At 47.8% G+C, this 17,645-nt stretch overlaps 1 protein-coding gene across 1 annotated transcript; it reads right to left on the reverse strand.

The window, feature by feature from the left end:
- Nucleotides 1-8,027: 8,027 nt before the first annotated feature.
- Nucleotides 8,028-17,380, reverse strand: C1R (complement C1r). The gene is made up of 11 exons (XM_037167845.2): nt 17,255-17,380; nt 16,318-16,546; nt 14,891-15,083; nt 14,424-14,570; nt 14,126-14,322; nt 13,708-13,855; nt 13,476-13,597; nt 11,427-11,505; nt 10,887-11,042; nt 9,371-9,445; nt 8,028-8,904 (listed from the first exon to the last, which is right to left on the reverse strand). Coding segments are annotated over exons 1-11 (2,115 nt in total). The 5' UTR covers nt 17,257-17,380; the 3' UTR covers nt 8,028-8,137.
- Between the last annotated feature and the right edge of the window lie 265 nt (nt 17,381-17,645).

Consider the following 17,645-nt stretch of genomic DNA (forward strand, 5'->3'; position numbering starts at 1 on the left):
GAGAGAAACATCCATGTGAGAGAGGAACATCGATCGGTTGCCTCCCATATGTACCCAGACTGGAGATCACAGGCACCCGAACCAGGGATGGATCCTGTAACCTAGGTGTGTGCCCTGACCGGGAATCAAACTTGCAACCTTCTAGTTACAGGACAATGCTCCAACCAACTGAGCCACAGCAGCCAGGGTGAGACTAGTATTTTTTAAACTGAGGGTAGGAGAGCTGTTAAACTGAGGGTGGCAGCTGCCCTAACAGGTGTCTTATGAAAGCTGTAGACTAAGAGTAGAGTTCTGGAGGACTGTGGTCTGCTTGATGTGACACATGGCTCTCAGGAGAGCAGTTTTTACCAGAAGCCAAAGAGAGTGTATTTGGTGCTCATTAAAAAGGACTTTGACCTTCCATAGACGAAAAGGGCTAAATTCAACAGTTGACGTTAGACTGGAGGTTAACACATGATGAAATAATTAGAACTCAACCCAAAGGGTCTGAAGAGCCGAGGAGAATTACAATAAGGGACCTTTGGAAAGATTGTGTCAAGTCAACCAAGCAGCATAAAGCCATTCATATTGTTTCTTAACTGTATAATTTGAATGCCCTTCCCCCACCTGCCTGTCATTACATGTGCAATGGAATTGACTTTGAACCCTGGACTACAGTGTTTTGGTTCATTGGAGGGAGATTCCTCTAGAGAAAAAAAGAATTGGAAAAAGGTTGAGATTAAGAAACATGCTCATGGACTTCCACCAAGATGGAGGCATAGGTGGAGACGTCGTGCTTTCTCACACAACCAAGTTTAGAGACAACAAAATATTAGCAACAGAAAACACAGCCAGAACACAGAAAATTGAACTTTTCAGAAGTCCGATAACAACAAACTCTTCAGCCTGACTGGTAAGAGGGGCGAAACCAGCAGCTGGCTGAGTGGGGTTGCACAGGAAAACTTGGTCAGATGGACTCAGGCACACGGATCTCAGGCATGGGGTTGCAAAGGGCCTACCTGTTGAGTGACCCGCGGATCCGGCGAGGGTGAAGGGCGGCAGGTTGACGGTGCTGGCGCATTCCTGTGCAGATAGACTGGCGAGGGAGTGGGCAGTGAGATGGGACCGAGTGGGTCCCAGCAGCTGGAAGCAGGAGAGGGGGATGCCATTTCCCCACTCTGACCCCGCCACCACATACAGCATCACAACTGGGCGACCCGCCCTGGAGGCTCCGCCCCGCCCCTAAGGCTCTGCTCCTCATACTTAATGGGTGAGAACAGACCAAAAATGGCTCAAGAAGATCTCAAAGCCCCAGAGCCCATAAATCTAAGTGATGAAGAAATGGCAAAACTTTCAGATACACAGTTCAAAACACTGGTGATCAGGATGCTCACAGAACTGGTTGATTTTAGTCACAAATTAGAGGAGCATATGAAGGCTAAACTAATTGAAATGAATGGCAATGCACAAGAAACCAAGAGTAATGGAAAGGCAACTGGGACTCAAATCAAAGGAGTGGACCAGAAGGAGGATAAAAATGACCAACCAGAAAAGAGTGAAGAAACAAGAATTCAAAAAAATGAGGAGAGACTTAGGAACCTCCAGGACATCTTTAAATGCTCCAACATCCGAATTATAGGGGTACCAGAAGGGGGAAAGGAACAGCCACCAGTGGAAAACTTATTTGAACAAATAATAAAGGAGAACTTCCCCAATCTGGCAAAGGCAATAGACTTCCAGGAAATCCAGGAAGCTCAGAGAGTCCCAAAGAAGTTGGACCCAAGAAGAAACACACCAAGGCACATCATCATTACACTAGCCAAGATTAAAATGAAAGAGAGAATCCTAGAAGCAGCAAGAGCTAAGGCAACAGTCACCTACAAAGGAGTTCCCATCAGACTGTCAGCAGATTTTTCAAAAGAGACCTTACAGGCAAGAAGGGGCTGGAAAGAGGTATTCCAAGTCATGAAATCCAAAGACCTACAACCAAGATTGCTCTGTCCAGCAAAACTTTCATTTAGAATGGAAGAGCAGATAAAGTGCTTCTCAGATAAGATCAAATTCAAGAAGTTCATCATCACCAAGCCCTTATTATATGAAATGTTAAAGGGACTTAGCTAAGAAAAAGAAGATAAAAAAGATGAACAGTGAAAGGACAGCAAACTCACAGTTATTAACAATCACATCTAAAACAAAAGCAAGCTAAAAGGACAGCTAGATCAGGAGCAGAACCATAGAAATGAAGATCTCATGGAGGGTTAGCAACAGGGGAGTGGGAGGAGAAGGGGGGAGAAGGTACAGAAAATAAGTAGCATAGAGAGTAGGTAGAAAATAGATAGGGGGAGGGCAAGAATAGTATGGGAAATATAGAATCCAAAGAACTTGAGACACATGGTCATAAACTAAAGGGGGGGAATGGTAGGGGCGGGTGGTGCAGGGTGGAGGGGAATGAAGGGGGGCATAGAACAACTGTAATGGCATAATCAATCAAATAAAAATTAAAAAAAAAGAAAAAAGAAACACGCTCATGATGTAAAAAAATTTCCTCTTTTTTTTATAACTGGAGAATAGAATCTGACAGCAGTATAAAGAAGTCCACTCCCCCCAGAGGGAATCTTTAGTTTGGGTTGTGCTCTTTACAAATTCTCTCATTACAGCTGCCTTGTTCAGTGGGATGGTTGTGATTTTTGCATGGTTAACTCCAAGATCATTTTCCTGGCTGAATGGCAGGGAGGAGTTCTAAATGAATCATCCTCAAAGATTTCAGAGCTGGGAAGGGCTCATCAGCAAGGCCTAAAAAATCATTCATTGTGGCTTAAAGCATATGAATTACACTGCCTTGCAAATCATTTGGGACTTAACTTTAAAGAGGTGAACATTTCTTTGGTCAGAGGAAAATGGGCTGGTGGATTAGCTCCTCATGTCAGGGAGAAATGTAGGTGCCAGAGGCCAAGAGAACTTGATAGGAAGGAACCCAGTTAAAAGTGGACTAGTCTAGAAGGGGATGGAGGAATTTTGGGACTCTCTAAAGTTGCTTTCAATTTAATTTAATTAATTTATTTTTAGAGGGGAGAAGAGGGAGAAGGAGAGGGAGAGATCAATGCACGTGCGAGAGATGTAACCCACAACCCAGGCATGTACCCTGCCTGGCAGTCGTAGGGGCGACCTTGCTGTTTTTAGGCTGGCATTCACTCCACTGAGCCCTACCAGCCGGGGCACACTTTCTGAAAATAACTGATACACTCTCTGTCTCCAGTTTATCTTCTTCCACTTTCTCTCCAACTACAGCCTGGCTTTGCTCTCATCCTTCTGCCAAACTGTGCTTTCCACATCACCAATGACTTTGACATTGCTTTGTCTAAGGAGTGATCCTCAGTCTTCATCTTGACTTACAAGCAACATTTTACAAGATGATCAACTGATCACTCCTTTACCTTGATTGAGTTTCTTTCTTCGGCTTCCAAAATTATAAACTCTTCTGGTTTTCCTTTGACCTAAGTGGCCACTGTCTCAGTCGGCCCAGACTGCTATAAGGAAATACCACAGACTGGGCAGCTGAAACAACAGACATGTATTTCTCACAGTGCAGGAAGCTGAGAAGTCTAAGACTGAGGGGCTGGCCGATCTGATTCTCTGCGGGGTCTTCCTTCCCAGCTTGTAGACAGCCATCTCGCTGTTTGCTCACACAGCCTTTCCCTGGTTCCATGTGTGGAGGGAGAGCTTGCTCTTCTTGTACCGGCACCAATCTCATCAGGAGTGCCCCACCCTTGTGGCCTCACATAAACCTAAACGCTTCCTAAAGACCACCCTCCACCCCCCACCCCCGGCTCTCACCATACCCACATATTGGGAGTTAGAATGTCAACATACAAATTTTGATGGGACTCAAACATTCATTTCATAAGAGTCACTATTTCTGAACTCCTTTGCTGATTTTGTCCCTATATTTCTAGATTTAATACTGGCATGTGTCAGGGCATGGGCCTTGGTCCTTTTTTCTATTCAAGTTCACTCCCCTGTGGCCTCATTTAAGTTTGTGGCTTTGAACATCCGTTGACATACCTACTAACAACTCTGAAATTCTGATTCATAGCTCGGACCTCTTCCCTCAACTCCAGATTTATGCATCAGACAACCTATTTAGTGTTTCTCAAATGTCTAATAGACATTTATTCAGCTTTTTGCACACACAGAATATAGTTATAACAGTTGTTTTGATGTCCTGGTCTGCTCATTCTTACCTCTATGTTAGTTCGGTTTTGATGGCTTTTTCTCCTCATTATGGATTATATTTTCCTGCTCCTTTGTGTGCTTCATATTCTTTGATTGGCTGCCAGACTTTGCAAATTTTATCTTCATGGGTGCTGGATATTTTTGTAATTCTATAAATATTCTTGAGTGTTGTTCTGGGACTCAGTTAAGTTACTTGGAAACAGTTTGGTCCTTTGGGTCTTGCTTTGATTGTTAGACAGGACCATAGCTGCATTTATTGGGGGTGAATTATTTCCTACCACTGAGGCGAGGCCCTTCTGCACGCCCTTCCCCAATGCCCCATGAATTTTGCGGTTTTCCAGTCTGGCCGGTAGGGTCAGGCACTGCCCCAGCCCTGGTGATTGCTGGGGACTATTCACTGTAATCTTCTCATTCAGCTCTTCCCCCTCGTCCTTGAGTGATTTCCTCGTGGATGAATTCTGGTAGGAACCTTCTTCAGACCTCTGGAGTTCTCTAGGTGTGGCTTTCTCCTCTCTGATACTCAGTCCTGTGAGCTCTAGTGGCCTTGGTGTCCCTGCACTTTTGGCTTTGTCTCCTCAACTCAGAGAGTTGACTGAGCCCTTATTTGGGTTTCTCCTTTTGGCACCTCAGCTTGGAAACCCTCTGAAGGCAGTAAGCTGGGGCTATGGTGGGCCTCATTCTCTCAGGGACCATTGTCCTCTGTTACCTGAAGTCCCATGTCTGTAAAACTGTTGTGTCATGTATTTGATGTCTTTGCTGTTGCTGTTGTTGGTTGGTATCAGGAGGGAGGGTAAATCTGATCCCTGATACTCCATCTGAGTCCTAATCTAATATGCATCTGAAACTCGTCATGACAGAATGGAACTTCTCAGGTTTCTCATCAGGTCTCCTCTGGTAATTGTCTGTATAGAGTTGCCTTCTTTCTTTTTTTCATCCTTGCAATATTTACTCCATCTGGAAATCCTTTGGCTCTTCCTTCAAGTTTTATCTGTAATATGACCACTTTGCATCACCTACACTGCTACCACCTGGTCTGGGCTACCATTACTTGCCTGGCTTACCATAATTGCTTCCTAACCAGTTCCCTTTATTCCCTTTTGCACGCACAGTCTTACTTCAATTCAGCAGCTACAGTGAGCCTTTCATGTGACTCTGCACTGGCTGTCCTTGCAACTTCCTAATGGGCCATGCACATTCTTGTCTCAGGGCCTTTGCAATGGCTGTTCCTGTTTCCTGGAATGCTTTTCGCTTAGATCTCTGAATACGTAAGTTCCTCCGATCTTTGTTAAATGTCAACCTTCTCAATGAGGCTATTCCTTCAAAATTTTAAAATCAAAACTATTTTAGTAGGTCTCCATCTCTTTATTTTGAATAGATAAAACATCAACATGGCTCAAAAATCAAAAGATCAAAAAAGTGTATAGTGAAGCCCTGGCTGGTGTAGCTCAGTGGATTGAGCGCGGGCCTGCGAACCAAAAGATCGAGGTTCGATTCCCAGTCAGGGCACATGCCTGGGTTGCAGGCCAGTTCCCAGCAGGAGATGCACGAAAGGCAACCATACATTGATATTTCTCTCCCTCTCTCCTTCCCTTCCCCTCTAAAAGATAAATAAATAAAAATTAAATCATTTTATTAAAAAAAGTATATAGTGATAGCTCTTCTTCTCACTCCTGCCCTCCCCCAGAGACTGCCCCCATTTTCTGTGCATCCTTCCAGTGATATTTTACATATAGGAAAGTGATGTGTACCTGCTCCTTTTTTTTTTTTTACACAAATGGAATCTGTAATACACACTGTTCTGCTTATTTTTTCTTCTTTTTTTTAAAAGATTTTATTTATTTATTTTTAGAGAGAGGGGAAGGGAGAGAAACATCATCTGTGAGAGATTGGTTCAATCAGTCTGACACTGACTGGCTGCCTCTCACACGCCCCAGTTAGGAACCTGGCCCGCAACCCCGGCATGTGCCCTAACTGGGAATCAAACCTGTGACCTTGTGGTTTGCAGGCCGAGACTCAATCCACTGAGCCACACCAGCCAGGGTTAATACTTTACTGTAAACAATGCTATAAGGGCTATCCTTGTACATACCTCCTATGTGAGAATATCTGTGGAAAAATTCGTAGAAGTGGAATTGCTGGGTCAAAAGCAAGTGCATTTGTAATTTTGATTACATGTTGTCAAATTGCCCTCTGTTGAATTTGTACCTATTTGCATTCCAAAAAGCATTACGTGAGTGACTGTTTTCTCTATGTCTTCACCAACATAGCGTTTTCGCCAATCTATTTAGATAAGGAGGTGGTATCTTAATTTCCATATTTTCTTTATGAGCCCCAAAGCATTTGCATTTTCTTTTCTGTTAATTGTCTATTCATAGGGCATTGGTTTTGTCTTTATTTTCCTACTCCAGGGCACTTTAAGGGTAAGATGCACATGATTCTGGGGGAGGGGAGTGGGGGCCGGGAAGGCCAGGGCAGTGATTAGACTCTCCTGGGTCACCTGTGATGATGGCAATACAGACAAAGGTCTTAGAATCTTAAATGCACCAGGAACCTTAGGCATAATGTAGTTCCACTTTTTAGTTTTAGCTTTAGTTTTTACCACCTCTCTCTCAGCTATCCACTCCACTCCCATGCCCACTAGAATCCTGGAGGTGCTTCAGTTCTGAAAACATTTCTAACCTTTAAAAAAAACTGCAGTTGACATATGGTCCTCAAATGTTTTTTGCATGCCACTTGTGTACACTTTTGATTAGAACCTGTAAAAAGTTCTTCTGTCATTTCTACCGGTGCAAACCCACACTTCTGAAATCCATAATCCTGAGATCTAAAGTGCTCTTGAAAACTGGAAGTGTTTCAATAAGTTTGGCACCAAAATTTATTTAGGGGCAAAACCCAACGGTTGCAGTTTAGGGTCTTTATTTCCTACATGTGAATACTTCAATGTTTTTCAGAAGAATTATTTATCTCTTTTATTACAGGATACTGCCCTAGGCCCTGCTGGGGGTGTTATATAATATAAATAGTATATCACATTTCTGAAATCTGTAAAATCTTCAATATTAAAAGGCACTCAGCCCTAAGGGGTGGTGGACCTGTGTTTGGACTTAAGAACTCATTATCCCTTGGGAAGGTTTAAACACTGAACTGGCCTTTTTAAATTCAGGCCTGTGTGTGCTGGCTCCCGTGAAATTATTCAGACAAGTCCAGTAGAGTCAGTTGTGCAATCCCATCCTGATAGTGTTCTATTATAAACACTATTAATCCTTAGCCCAAGTTTTGGGTCCTTCTCTGACCTTTAAATGTGTCTTAAGGAACCCAAGTTATTTAGAAATATTGTTAATGATTTAACTTGGAAACAAAAATTTCACACCACTCCTCTCTTAAGGAATATATAGAAATTGGAAGGCAAGCTGTTAAAAAAAGCTGTTATATTTGCAACTATGTATGTGGGAAAATCAGAAGTTTCTTTGTATTGTGCCATCAAAACAAAACACAGAAATAAATGATCTACAACTGTAATTGCAAATATGTGCATAAACTTAATCGTTCTCATTGCCTTCTTTTGTAAAATATTTTAAACGTGACTTCATTAGATATTTTCATATTGATTAAATACTGTGTTTAACTCACTTTACACACTGGGACTCCTCAAAGTTGGAAAGGTCTGTATACAATTATCCAATGGTATAAAAGTGGAAGAGGACATGTGGAATGTATCTTTTGCAATCCTTGGGAAAAAGAAAGGTGACCTTTGGGTTGTTTCAGTTGAAGAGTGTGGATGGGATTAGAGAAAAGAGAATTTATTTCACGCAGTGTTTTTCTGCATCAGCGATTTTAATATGGATTCTTAGTGGTTATCAACAACTAGTCAGATTATTTTTTTTTTACACACTGCTGTCTGGATTCTGAGGAAGTGAATTGGGGCTCAGCCCTCCTCCTCCATCTCTTTCTTGATCCAGTCCACGTAGCTGAGTAATTTGGTGTAGAAGCCGTACCCTCGACCACACCCAAGGCCCCAGGACACGATGCCGGTGGCCATCCAGCGGCCGTCCCTATCCCTCACCGCAAAGACCCCTCCGCTGTCCCCCTGACAGCTGTCCTGCTTTATAGTCGGGTCCCCAGCACAGAACATGTTTTCAGAGAACCTGTCCTTGGCCTTTTTGGCCTGGAGCCACCTGCTACATGCTGTTCGCTCAGCTACAGGCAGGTAGACATATTTGAGACGGTCAGTAAGCTTGTCCTCTGTTATCCCAAAGCCACTGACATAGCCCATGCGGCCCTTCTCATAGAGGGTCTCATTGTCCGGGAGGCAGATAGGCAGGAGGTTGGGGCCTAAGGTGACGCTACTTTCCAGTTCCAGGAGGGCAATGTCCCCCTCAAAATTGTGGGTCTCATCCTTGCGGTAGGATGGGTGGATGCTGACCCTGCGGACAGGATGGTTTCCTCGTTTTGTGATCTCCTCCACATTTATGTGGCCCAGGAACACATCTATGCTGGCATTGGCTTGTGTGTTCTGCTCCTTGGGGTAGAGGGTGTGAGCGGCCGTGAGGATCCAGCGGTCGCCCAGCAGGGCTCCGCCCCCTCGCCCGTAGATGTTGGTGAACGCCTGCCAGGGGAAGTTGCCCATCTGGGCATCTTTCCCTCCGAGGATGCGCTGCTTCTCCACCACAGGGCTGACGGGTTTCCCACACACTGGAGAAGACAGACAGCGAAGGCGAGGACGAGTCAGTCCCAGGCCCACCCCTCTTCCCTCCTGCAGTCAGTCAATTTCCCTCTCATCCCCTTTGACTGGCTCCGGGCGCTTTTCTCTTTGCCCTCCCATCCCAACAGCTCCATCTTTGGCCTATTGCATGTTCTCCTTGTTCTTATTTATTTCTTCCTGTTTTTGTTTTTGTTTTTGGGGGGGGGCTTGTTGTTTTTATTCTTTGGTTACCTGTCTGCTCTGTGAAAATGCTGGAACGTCAGGGCTGCACCCATTTCTCTGCATCTCTCCCTCTCTCCCCCTTTCTCCTGGAACATCTTCTTTTTCCCTTCCTCCTCATGTCTATTTTCAACTCCAAGCTGGAGTGTCTCTCTGATTTCTTTGCTTCCATTCTTTGTGCATGCATTTTCTGGTGCCCTACAGGTCACCAAGGATGGCTCCAGGGGTTCCACTCACCTGGCAAACACCGAGGAATCTTCTCTCCTTCCTGTTCATTCTTCCAAATGCCCTGGGCTGTGCAGGTGTACATCCCTGAGGGGTGAAGTGGCGATGATCAGGTTGGGAGGTGGTGGGCAGGGAAACCAGGTTGCAGAAGTCAGTGAGCACTGAGTGTGTTGGGCAGGGGCAGGGGAGAATCGGAACCAGCACGGACAAGGACCAAGGGAAAGGTTCAGATACGTAAGGGTGGAGTAACAAAAACGTAAAGAGGGTTCAGACATATATTTCATTTTAATGTTATGTGAAAATATTAGAATGTTTAACTATGTTTGGTGTGATCGCTATTTATGAAATACACAGAGACTGGGATGAGCATGTCAGAATCCTATCAGCGACCCGGTATCTTGGTAGTGGGATTGTAGACAACAGTGGTAGCTACATTTCTGTGTGCCAGGCTTGTTGTTAAACACTGTACCTGCATGGTCTCACTTGAGTGCCACAGTGACACTTGCAGGTACGCATTATTACTCTCACTTGACAGATGAGGAAACTGAGCTTTGATCATTTACACAAGGTCCCGTAGCTTCCAAGTTCCAGGACCAAGATGCAAAGTGAGAGTTGCCTGACTCAAAGCTCAGCTCTTAAATAATACCATATATGACCCATATATAAGATTTTTTTCCTTTTCTGTATGTTTCAAACCAGAAAGTATGTGATTTTTTTTATTTAAAAAAAACTTGAAAAATACCCACAGATGAATTCGAGAGTCGCTTAGTAAAATTAAGTGCAAGATGTCACAACTTGGCAGCCTGAGGGGTTCTGTGGGAGAATAGTGGGGACGGTCCCACTGACACAGCTGCAGTGGTGGTGTTGGTGGTGGTAGTGAGGTGGTGGTTGTGTGGTGCTAGCAGTGTGATGGTGTTTCGTTGTTGGTGTGAGTGGTGTTGGTAGTGATGATACTGGTGGTGGTGGTAGTTATGACGGTGATAGTTATGATGATGGTGACGGTGGGGGGTGGGGGTGGAGGTGACGGCAGTGGAGGTGGTAGTGTGCGGGGGTGACACTGGGGAAGAGGGTGGTAGGGTGGTGAGGGGTGATGGTGGGCGGTGGTGAGAGGGAGCTGTTTACGAGATTCAGGTCTTCCTTTGTCACTCAGGTGCCTTCTTCTTCAAACCTACTAGGTGCCTCTTGGCACTGTACTTTAGGTCCCTGAAGCCAGTGTTTTGGGCAGATATCTTAATATATATTCCCTACAGGTTCTACTGTGTGCTCAGTGTATTGAGCGGCAGCCTGCAGACCAAAGGGTTGGCAGTTTGATCCCCAGTCATGCCGTATGCCTGGGTTGTGGGCCAGGTCCCCAGTAGGGGATGCGTGAGAGGCAACCACACATTGATGCTTCTCTCCTCTTTCTCCCCATCTTCCCCTTTCCCTAAGAATAAAATAAATAAAATCTTAAAAAAGAAAGAAAGAAAAAATCTCAGAAGATGTCTTGAGAAGGTAGAAGGGAATAACTGCCATTGGCATGGGTCCCTACCTTGCTCGGCCTCGCTGCGGCCATCTCTGGTCTTCATCTTGTAATACGGCTCGTGGCAGTAGTACTGGATACGGGCCTGGTAGGTGGTCACTCCCTTCGTGGTGGTATAATTGAAGCCCCCATTACGCAGGCTTCGGGGCTGCCCACAGTCCTTGACTGGGAGAGAACACAGGGCCTGATGAGAGCTGACAAGGATGGTTGGAACTTCAGTGGGAGGAATGTGAGCTGTCTACCCACAGAACAGGCTGAGAACCTCAGAGAAATATGGTCAGCAGGGTGACCATATCACAGCAGGGTGCTTGTGATGGACGGGAACTGGATGCAGTGACATCCAGTTTTGGATAGAGACAATCAATCCTGCTGAGATGAGGGCTGCCTGGTTCCTGTGATGAGCCACAGAACTCAAAGAACAACTCAAGGGGGCTCTCTGTGGGGACAGGCTTACTTCCAGATTCCCCTCTTCCCTTCTCAGGCTAGGTCCCCAAGGATGGGGCGGGTGGGATGTCCCTGGGGGCAGACACTTCCTGAGTTGTGACTTACTCTTGCACCTGGGCATGGCGCGATGCCATGTGCCGTCATCCTGGCAGACAGCTGTGAAGGAGAGCAGCACCTGGTCCCCCTGTGTGAGCAGAGGCAGAGGTGCCCTTAGTCCAAGGAGGCACTGCAGCTCCCTTCCTGCTCTTTCCCGCGCGGCAGGGAGTGCGAAGACGGCTCACCCCTGTGGGTGTGGCTCTGTTTTTCTCCCTAGCCCGTCCTCTGGGACCAGAGGTACACCTGGGAACTCTGAGATGCACAGGAGAGGTCGGACCCAGTAATCCTTTCTCTAGACTCTTGACTGTTTCTGCTCAGGTCTAGCTGAACCCCACAATTTTACTTATTTATTCACTTTATTTAAAAATTTTCCTATTATTGTTAATATTCAGTATTATTTTATATTACTTTCAGGGATATAGCATAGTGGTTAGACAATTATATGATTTATAAAGTGATCCCCCTGATCATTCAAGAACCCACCTGACATTACACAGTTATTACAATATTATTGACCATATTCTCTGTGTAGTGTACATCCCTGTGACTGTATTATAATTACCATTGTGTACTTCCTAATTCCTTTACCTTTTTCATCCAGCTCCCAACACTTCTTTCCTCCATTGTAAATTAGTGTTGACCCCCACGATTTTAAATGAAGAGCATCTCAAGGCTGGTTGTGTGTTTTCCGCACTGAAACCGAAGACCCTTCCCTGTGGAGTTCCCTGCCCGTCCACACCTGCATCATCACTTCATCAGCCCTAGACCATAGTCTTCCTCAGCACCAGGCCTTTCCCAAACCACCTGTGCAGCCCAGCCACTTTCCAAGGTGCCTGCAATGCTGATGTGCTAAGTGCCATTGCAAGTGAGCAGATAGCAGGGATGATGTAGCAAAATGTCACCCTCGGAAAGGAAAAGCATTTAAACAATATAAATGCATTTTATTAAGGCCGGCAACCACCCTGGAGCATTCACCCTGGGAAAGTTTGCAAGAGAATGTTGTGAGAACTAGGATGTCTGAGTGAAATATTATTAATATGAGATACTGTGTGACTTGCTTTAAATTCTGTGATGTGAATGATAAATGCCAAGGTGAGGGTGGGCATGGCATAGGAAAGGGAGGGTTGTAACCAGAGCGAAGAGTGTGTCCAGTCTTCTGGGCCCAGGAGACCCAGTCCTGGAGATGCAGCGGAAGGCATCCTGCAGTAAAGAGCAATGGGTCTGGCTAACTCGGGGACAGGCAACAGTCCAACGTCAGCTCCGTGAAGGCTGTGGGAATGTGTGTGCTTCTCTTTCCTGTCCTCTGGCATCTAGAACACTGCCTGACACTCAGTAAACACTTGAAATATTTGTTGAATGAACTAACTACTTCTTAAGGACATGCCAAAGGTCTCTTCTCTCTGATCAGGCATTCCAAGTGGATCTATGGAACCAAGATGGGATATCTAGTTCTGGGTCCCTGGCCAGGGGTGACTTCAATGGTATGTTTTTCAAAACCGTACTTTAGTTTACTAGCTTTTATGAGATTGGCCAGTGGATAAAACCACATTCTCTCTTGAGTCTGTAAAGGACAGATGGTGGGACCCAGGTGAGACCACCAGTGGGCATAAAAGAGCCCTGGAGCAAGAGGGAGAGGATCTGGTCCAGGTCTCTGATGCACGACATCACTGTGATGTCAAGTGAGCCACTCCTTGCATTCTACATCCACTCCTGCCTTTTCAGCTCCTAATTCTACAATGAGTTTATTAGACTGGGCCACTAGTTCGTGAACTTGGTGGTACATTAGAACCACCTGAGTAGCTCTAAGTAACGATGCCCAGGCTTAACTCCAGACCAGTGGAATCAGTCTCTAGCAGGGGACACAGACATCTATATTTTTTTAAACCCAAAGAGTTTCCAATGTGCAGTCAAGTTTGAGAACTGGTAGACCAGGTGACCCTTCCAGCTCTAACACCTGTGACCCCACCTGGGGTTGAGCCTAAGTTTGCTATGGGCTTATCCATCTGAATTGCTCCTGGAATGCTGGGCCAGCTCTCTCTCTTAGCCCTGGGCTCTTACCTCCACCAGCTGGTAGCCTTGTTTGCAGGTGGCAATGAAGTAGTCACGGAACTGGTACTGAGACTGCAGGTTCTGGATGATGGTGAACTCGTCTAGGGTTTTGGGCTGGGGGCACTTGATGACTGTGGTGGAGACCAGAGGGCATGTTCAGTTCAGAGCCACTTGCCTTTTTTCTCCCCACCTGATCCTGCCCCATTGCTGGCCAGTGAGGGGGACCCCGAGGCAACCTTACTGGAAGTAGTGTAGTGCAGCTTCCAGCCCCGGCTGTCCCCTGACTCATCTGTGAAGAACAGCAGATCCACAGAATTGCTGCTGGTGTCAAGGTCAGCGGGTCTTTGCTTCCCACAGAACTCGCCGATGTTCCTCCCACTGGCATAGATCTGGTGGGGAGGAGGGCAGGTCATCTCTCTGACGCAGACATTTTTCCACAGGGCTGGGGGTGGTGGTGGTGGTGGTGGTGATCTTGCTTTGTGTATGTTTTCACTTGGAAGGGAAAAGGGGTTCCCAGGACCCACTTCCAGTTGTGTAGGAGCTTGCCTAGCCCACACGCGATGTTGGACATTCCTGTCCCAATTGGCCAGAGGATGAGAAGAACCAAGTGGGGGTGGGAAAGAGAAGGAGGGGTCTCTCTGGAGGTGGGATGGCTGTACCTGTAGCTGGTCATAGGGACAGTGCACTTGCTGGTGGTCATCGATTTCGAAAGGCTCTAGGAACTTGAGGTGGATGGTGTAGCCCCGCTCCACCCGGATGCTGTAGTTGCAGCGCATGTCAGCGGGGTAGGGCTGGGGGTATTCCAGGCTGGATACGTAGCCCGATGGCTCTGTGTACAGCTCTCTGCTGCACTCGACTGTGAGAGCAGAGCCGGGAGGGGGTTACCAGGAGATTCTCCGTGTGGCCCAGCAAGCCCTCGTTGAGCCTCTGCCTCCCTTTCACACCACCCAACCTTACCCTGGCAGGAATATCCGTCCTTCTGAAGCTCATAGCCTGGACGGCAGGAACAGAAGTAGCCACCGATGTAGTTGTGACAAAGGTGTTGGCATGGGGGCTGGGGATTCTCCTCAACCGTGTTTCGCTGGGTAGCACATTCATCAAGGTCTGAAAGAGATTCCGGGAGGAAGGATTGAATTCCTGCCAGGGGACTTCTGTAGTGGGGTCGGTCTCCGAGTGGTCACTCACCAGAGGCCACAGGACCAAGTCAGCTCCCGACTGCCTGGACCTCTGGGACTTTCTAATGCTTTCTGGGAACTACTATTGGGGACAGAGCCCTGGCTGGCATGCTCTTCTGGAAGAAGCTCTCTTGGGGGGAAAAAATAAGGAAGGCCAGGCCTCTTGCTTTTTTGGATTCAAGATTCCCTTTTGCTGGTCCCCATTCAATATGACTGAGGCCCAAAAAAGGGCCCTTGGGGACCACTCACCCACAGCATGGTAGTAGGCCAGAAAGCCCTTGTAGAACATGATGGTGCCATTCTCCTCATTGGAGAAGTCCGTGTGGAAAGTCAGCTGCATCTTGTTTCCCTCGGATATAAATTCCTTACTTCCTGGGGGGTTGCCCAGTGGAGAGCCCAGCTGGCCACAGAACCTCCCCAGGGTTCTCTTATCAGCAGAGATCTGGGGGAGGGAGGACAAGGAGCAGGAAGAAGGGCTGCCAAGGCACGTGCCACGTGCAAAGGCAGCAGAGGTCTTCCTCTTGTCCCGGAGAGGGAATCCCCCCTATGTCTGCGGTAGCCTCCAGCTGGTCTCCACCTGCTGGGCTCAGACTCCCCCAGATGACTTTCATCTGCCCGCTGAGTCTCCCATTGGCCGACTCTTTCCATGCTGTCTGTGCCCTTCCTGTTTATGTTCCCCAGCGTGTTTCAGAGTTCTCCTCTTTCCCACCACCTCCTGTGCCTGTCTTCCCCTGGAGTCCCGGTCAGCTCTCCCCACCTTTACGTTCCCTTCATTCTTAGAGCCCGGACTGATCTGCTTGAAGTTCTAGGTCATTATCCCACCTCACCTTATTCAGACCATTCGCATCCAGCCATGTGTCCTGATACACATCGTTGAATGGGACCCTCTGGGGCCCACCAGCCTTGGCATCAGTGAGCATCGCGCAGCTTCCCTTGTTTCTTTCTTCATTAACCCGCCCAAAGCAGGTGTCCCAACCCTATTCCTCGCCATCCCCACTACCAAGACCCCTCCTCACAGCACTGCAAACTTCTCAGGTCCTCTGGACGAGGAAGATGTATCATTTTCATATTATTCTCTCGCAACCTTCTGGGAGCGGTATTTATTGGACGCGTGTAAGTGCTACTTGACTCCTGAATCCAGAATCTCATTTTTATTGAACGTGGAAGGATGAGGGTACCCTTGGTTGTCAGAGAGGAGACCGGGACGAGCCCAATGTCCTTGCTGAAGACTACGCCTGAGCTACCGCCACACACATTTCTCTTCCCCATGTTTCTGGGTTCCTGAGGAAGCAGGGAGTCATGGGGATATTCTCCAAGGAAACAGGGAAACTGAGGCATGGCGATTTCTCAGAGACTCCCAGCGGGGAAACAGATGGGGATACTTTTCTGACTCCTGCAGATGGTAAATTTCTTGAGAGTGGGGACTGTACCCTCCTTCCTCTGTGTTCCCTGCCCCCCCTGCCCTCCCAGTGCTCACTGAAGGCCTTAAAACCTGTGGACACCATTCATGGCATCACCCAACTCCCAGAACTGCACTCGGCCATCGGCTCTTGCAGGGCTGGGGCTGTGTCCATGGATGGGAAGTGCTACCACCCGTGGTGGTGAGAGCACAAGTCCTCTGCTTGAAGTTCCAGAGCACCCGGCTCTCCCTCTGCCCCCCCGACCTGCCCTCCTACCTTGACATAGTCATAGAAACAGTTTTCGGAGGGCTCCAGGTCAAACTGCCAGAAGACAAGCTTCACCCTGTAGCCTGTGGGGACTGTGATCACAGTGGTTGTCTCAAAGTTGTTGGGGTAAGGCTTGGGGTACAGAGGGGATGTCACCTCCCCAAAGAGCTCCTGAGAGATGGGGATGAAGCCTCCCACCTTGCCGAACAGGACCGACACCAGAAGGTATAAAAGCCACCTGCCAAAAGGAAAGCGGGCGTCAGGAAGGCTGTTTGGGCAGTGACTGGGGCGGGGGGTGGCTTGGCCCTACCGCTGGGCATTTTCCTCTCTGCCCATTCTAGGCCTCACAGATGTTCCAGGTGGGTGCGGGTGGGGTGGGGAGGCCGGTCTGCACAGCTGCTGCACTGGGTGCTCCTCCCCAGGGCAGCGTCCAGTCCAGAGGTCATCACACTGCCTTCACCTCTCTCCCCACCCTCCTCCTGTGCCCAGTCTCATCACTCCCTCCCACTCCCGGAATGGGCTGGCTTGGGACCAGTTAATTGAGGGTGAGGGTTTCCAGTCATGGCTCCCTGGAAGGGCTCCCGAAGGCTCAGCAAAGGCATCTGGGAGAAACCGCTTATGGAGTGTGGAGTGGCTCACAGAGGACACCCCTTCTGGGCAGAGTGGGTTCCCCCATCTTGGTGCCCTCCTGCTATGAGCTGGGAGGAAGAAGGAGATGTGGCCACCACCTCATGTGTGTAAGGTCCCCTTCTGTGCTCAAGAGGAGGGATGGAGGTATGTGTTTGAGGCATGCATGCGTGTGCATGTTGGGATGGAGAAGGCCATATGGGGAGAGGCAGGCTGTTCTCGTCTCTCTGAATAAATTTGGGGCAGGGTTGCCTCTCACGCCCAAGGTTCTTTCCTCTGGTTTCTCCCTCCATTCTTGGTCCCCATCCACCTTACTCACATCTCTCAAGTCCTGATTTTGGATCCTGGACGGTCCTGACAGCGTCTTCATCCACTCTGTGCAGAGGGAGAGAGCGGTCATGTGGAGGAGGGCAGGGGGAGGGAGGGACTGACTGTGGAGGGGGAAGGGGGACCTTTCCCGGAGGAATGTTTCAGGGAATGAACGATTTGCATAAACAAAACTGAAAAAAAAAATTCGTTTCCAGTTTAACTTAGTTTTGGTTTTGAATTCCCCGATTGGGGTGCCACCTGCTGGCCCATTTGGGGAAGGGTCCATTTTTTAGGAACAGGAAAGCCTTCTGCTGGAGGTGCAGACTTCTCCTTTTCTAGGTCTGATCTGAATTCTCCCCTTCTTCAGGGACCTTCCTAGGGGCTGCTGCCATGTCTACAAG

This window comes from Artibeus jamaicensis, unplaced genomic scaffold (genome assembly GCF_021234435.1).
Source record: "Artibeus jamaicensis isolate MK-2021 breed Jamaican fruit bat unplaced genomic scaffold, CSHL_Jam_final contig_233, whole genome shotgun sequence".
Lineage (NCBI taxonomy): Eukaryota > Metazoa > Chordata > Mammalia > Chiroptera > Phyllostomidae > Artibeus > Artibeus jamaicensis.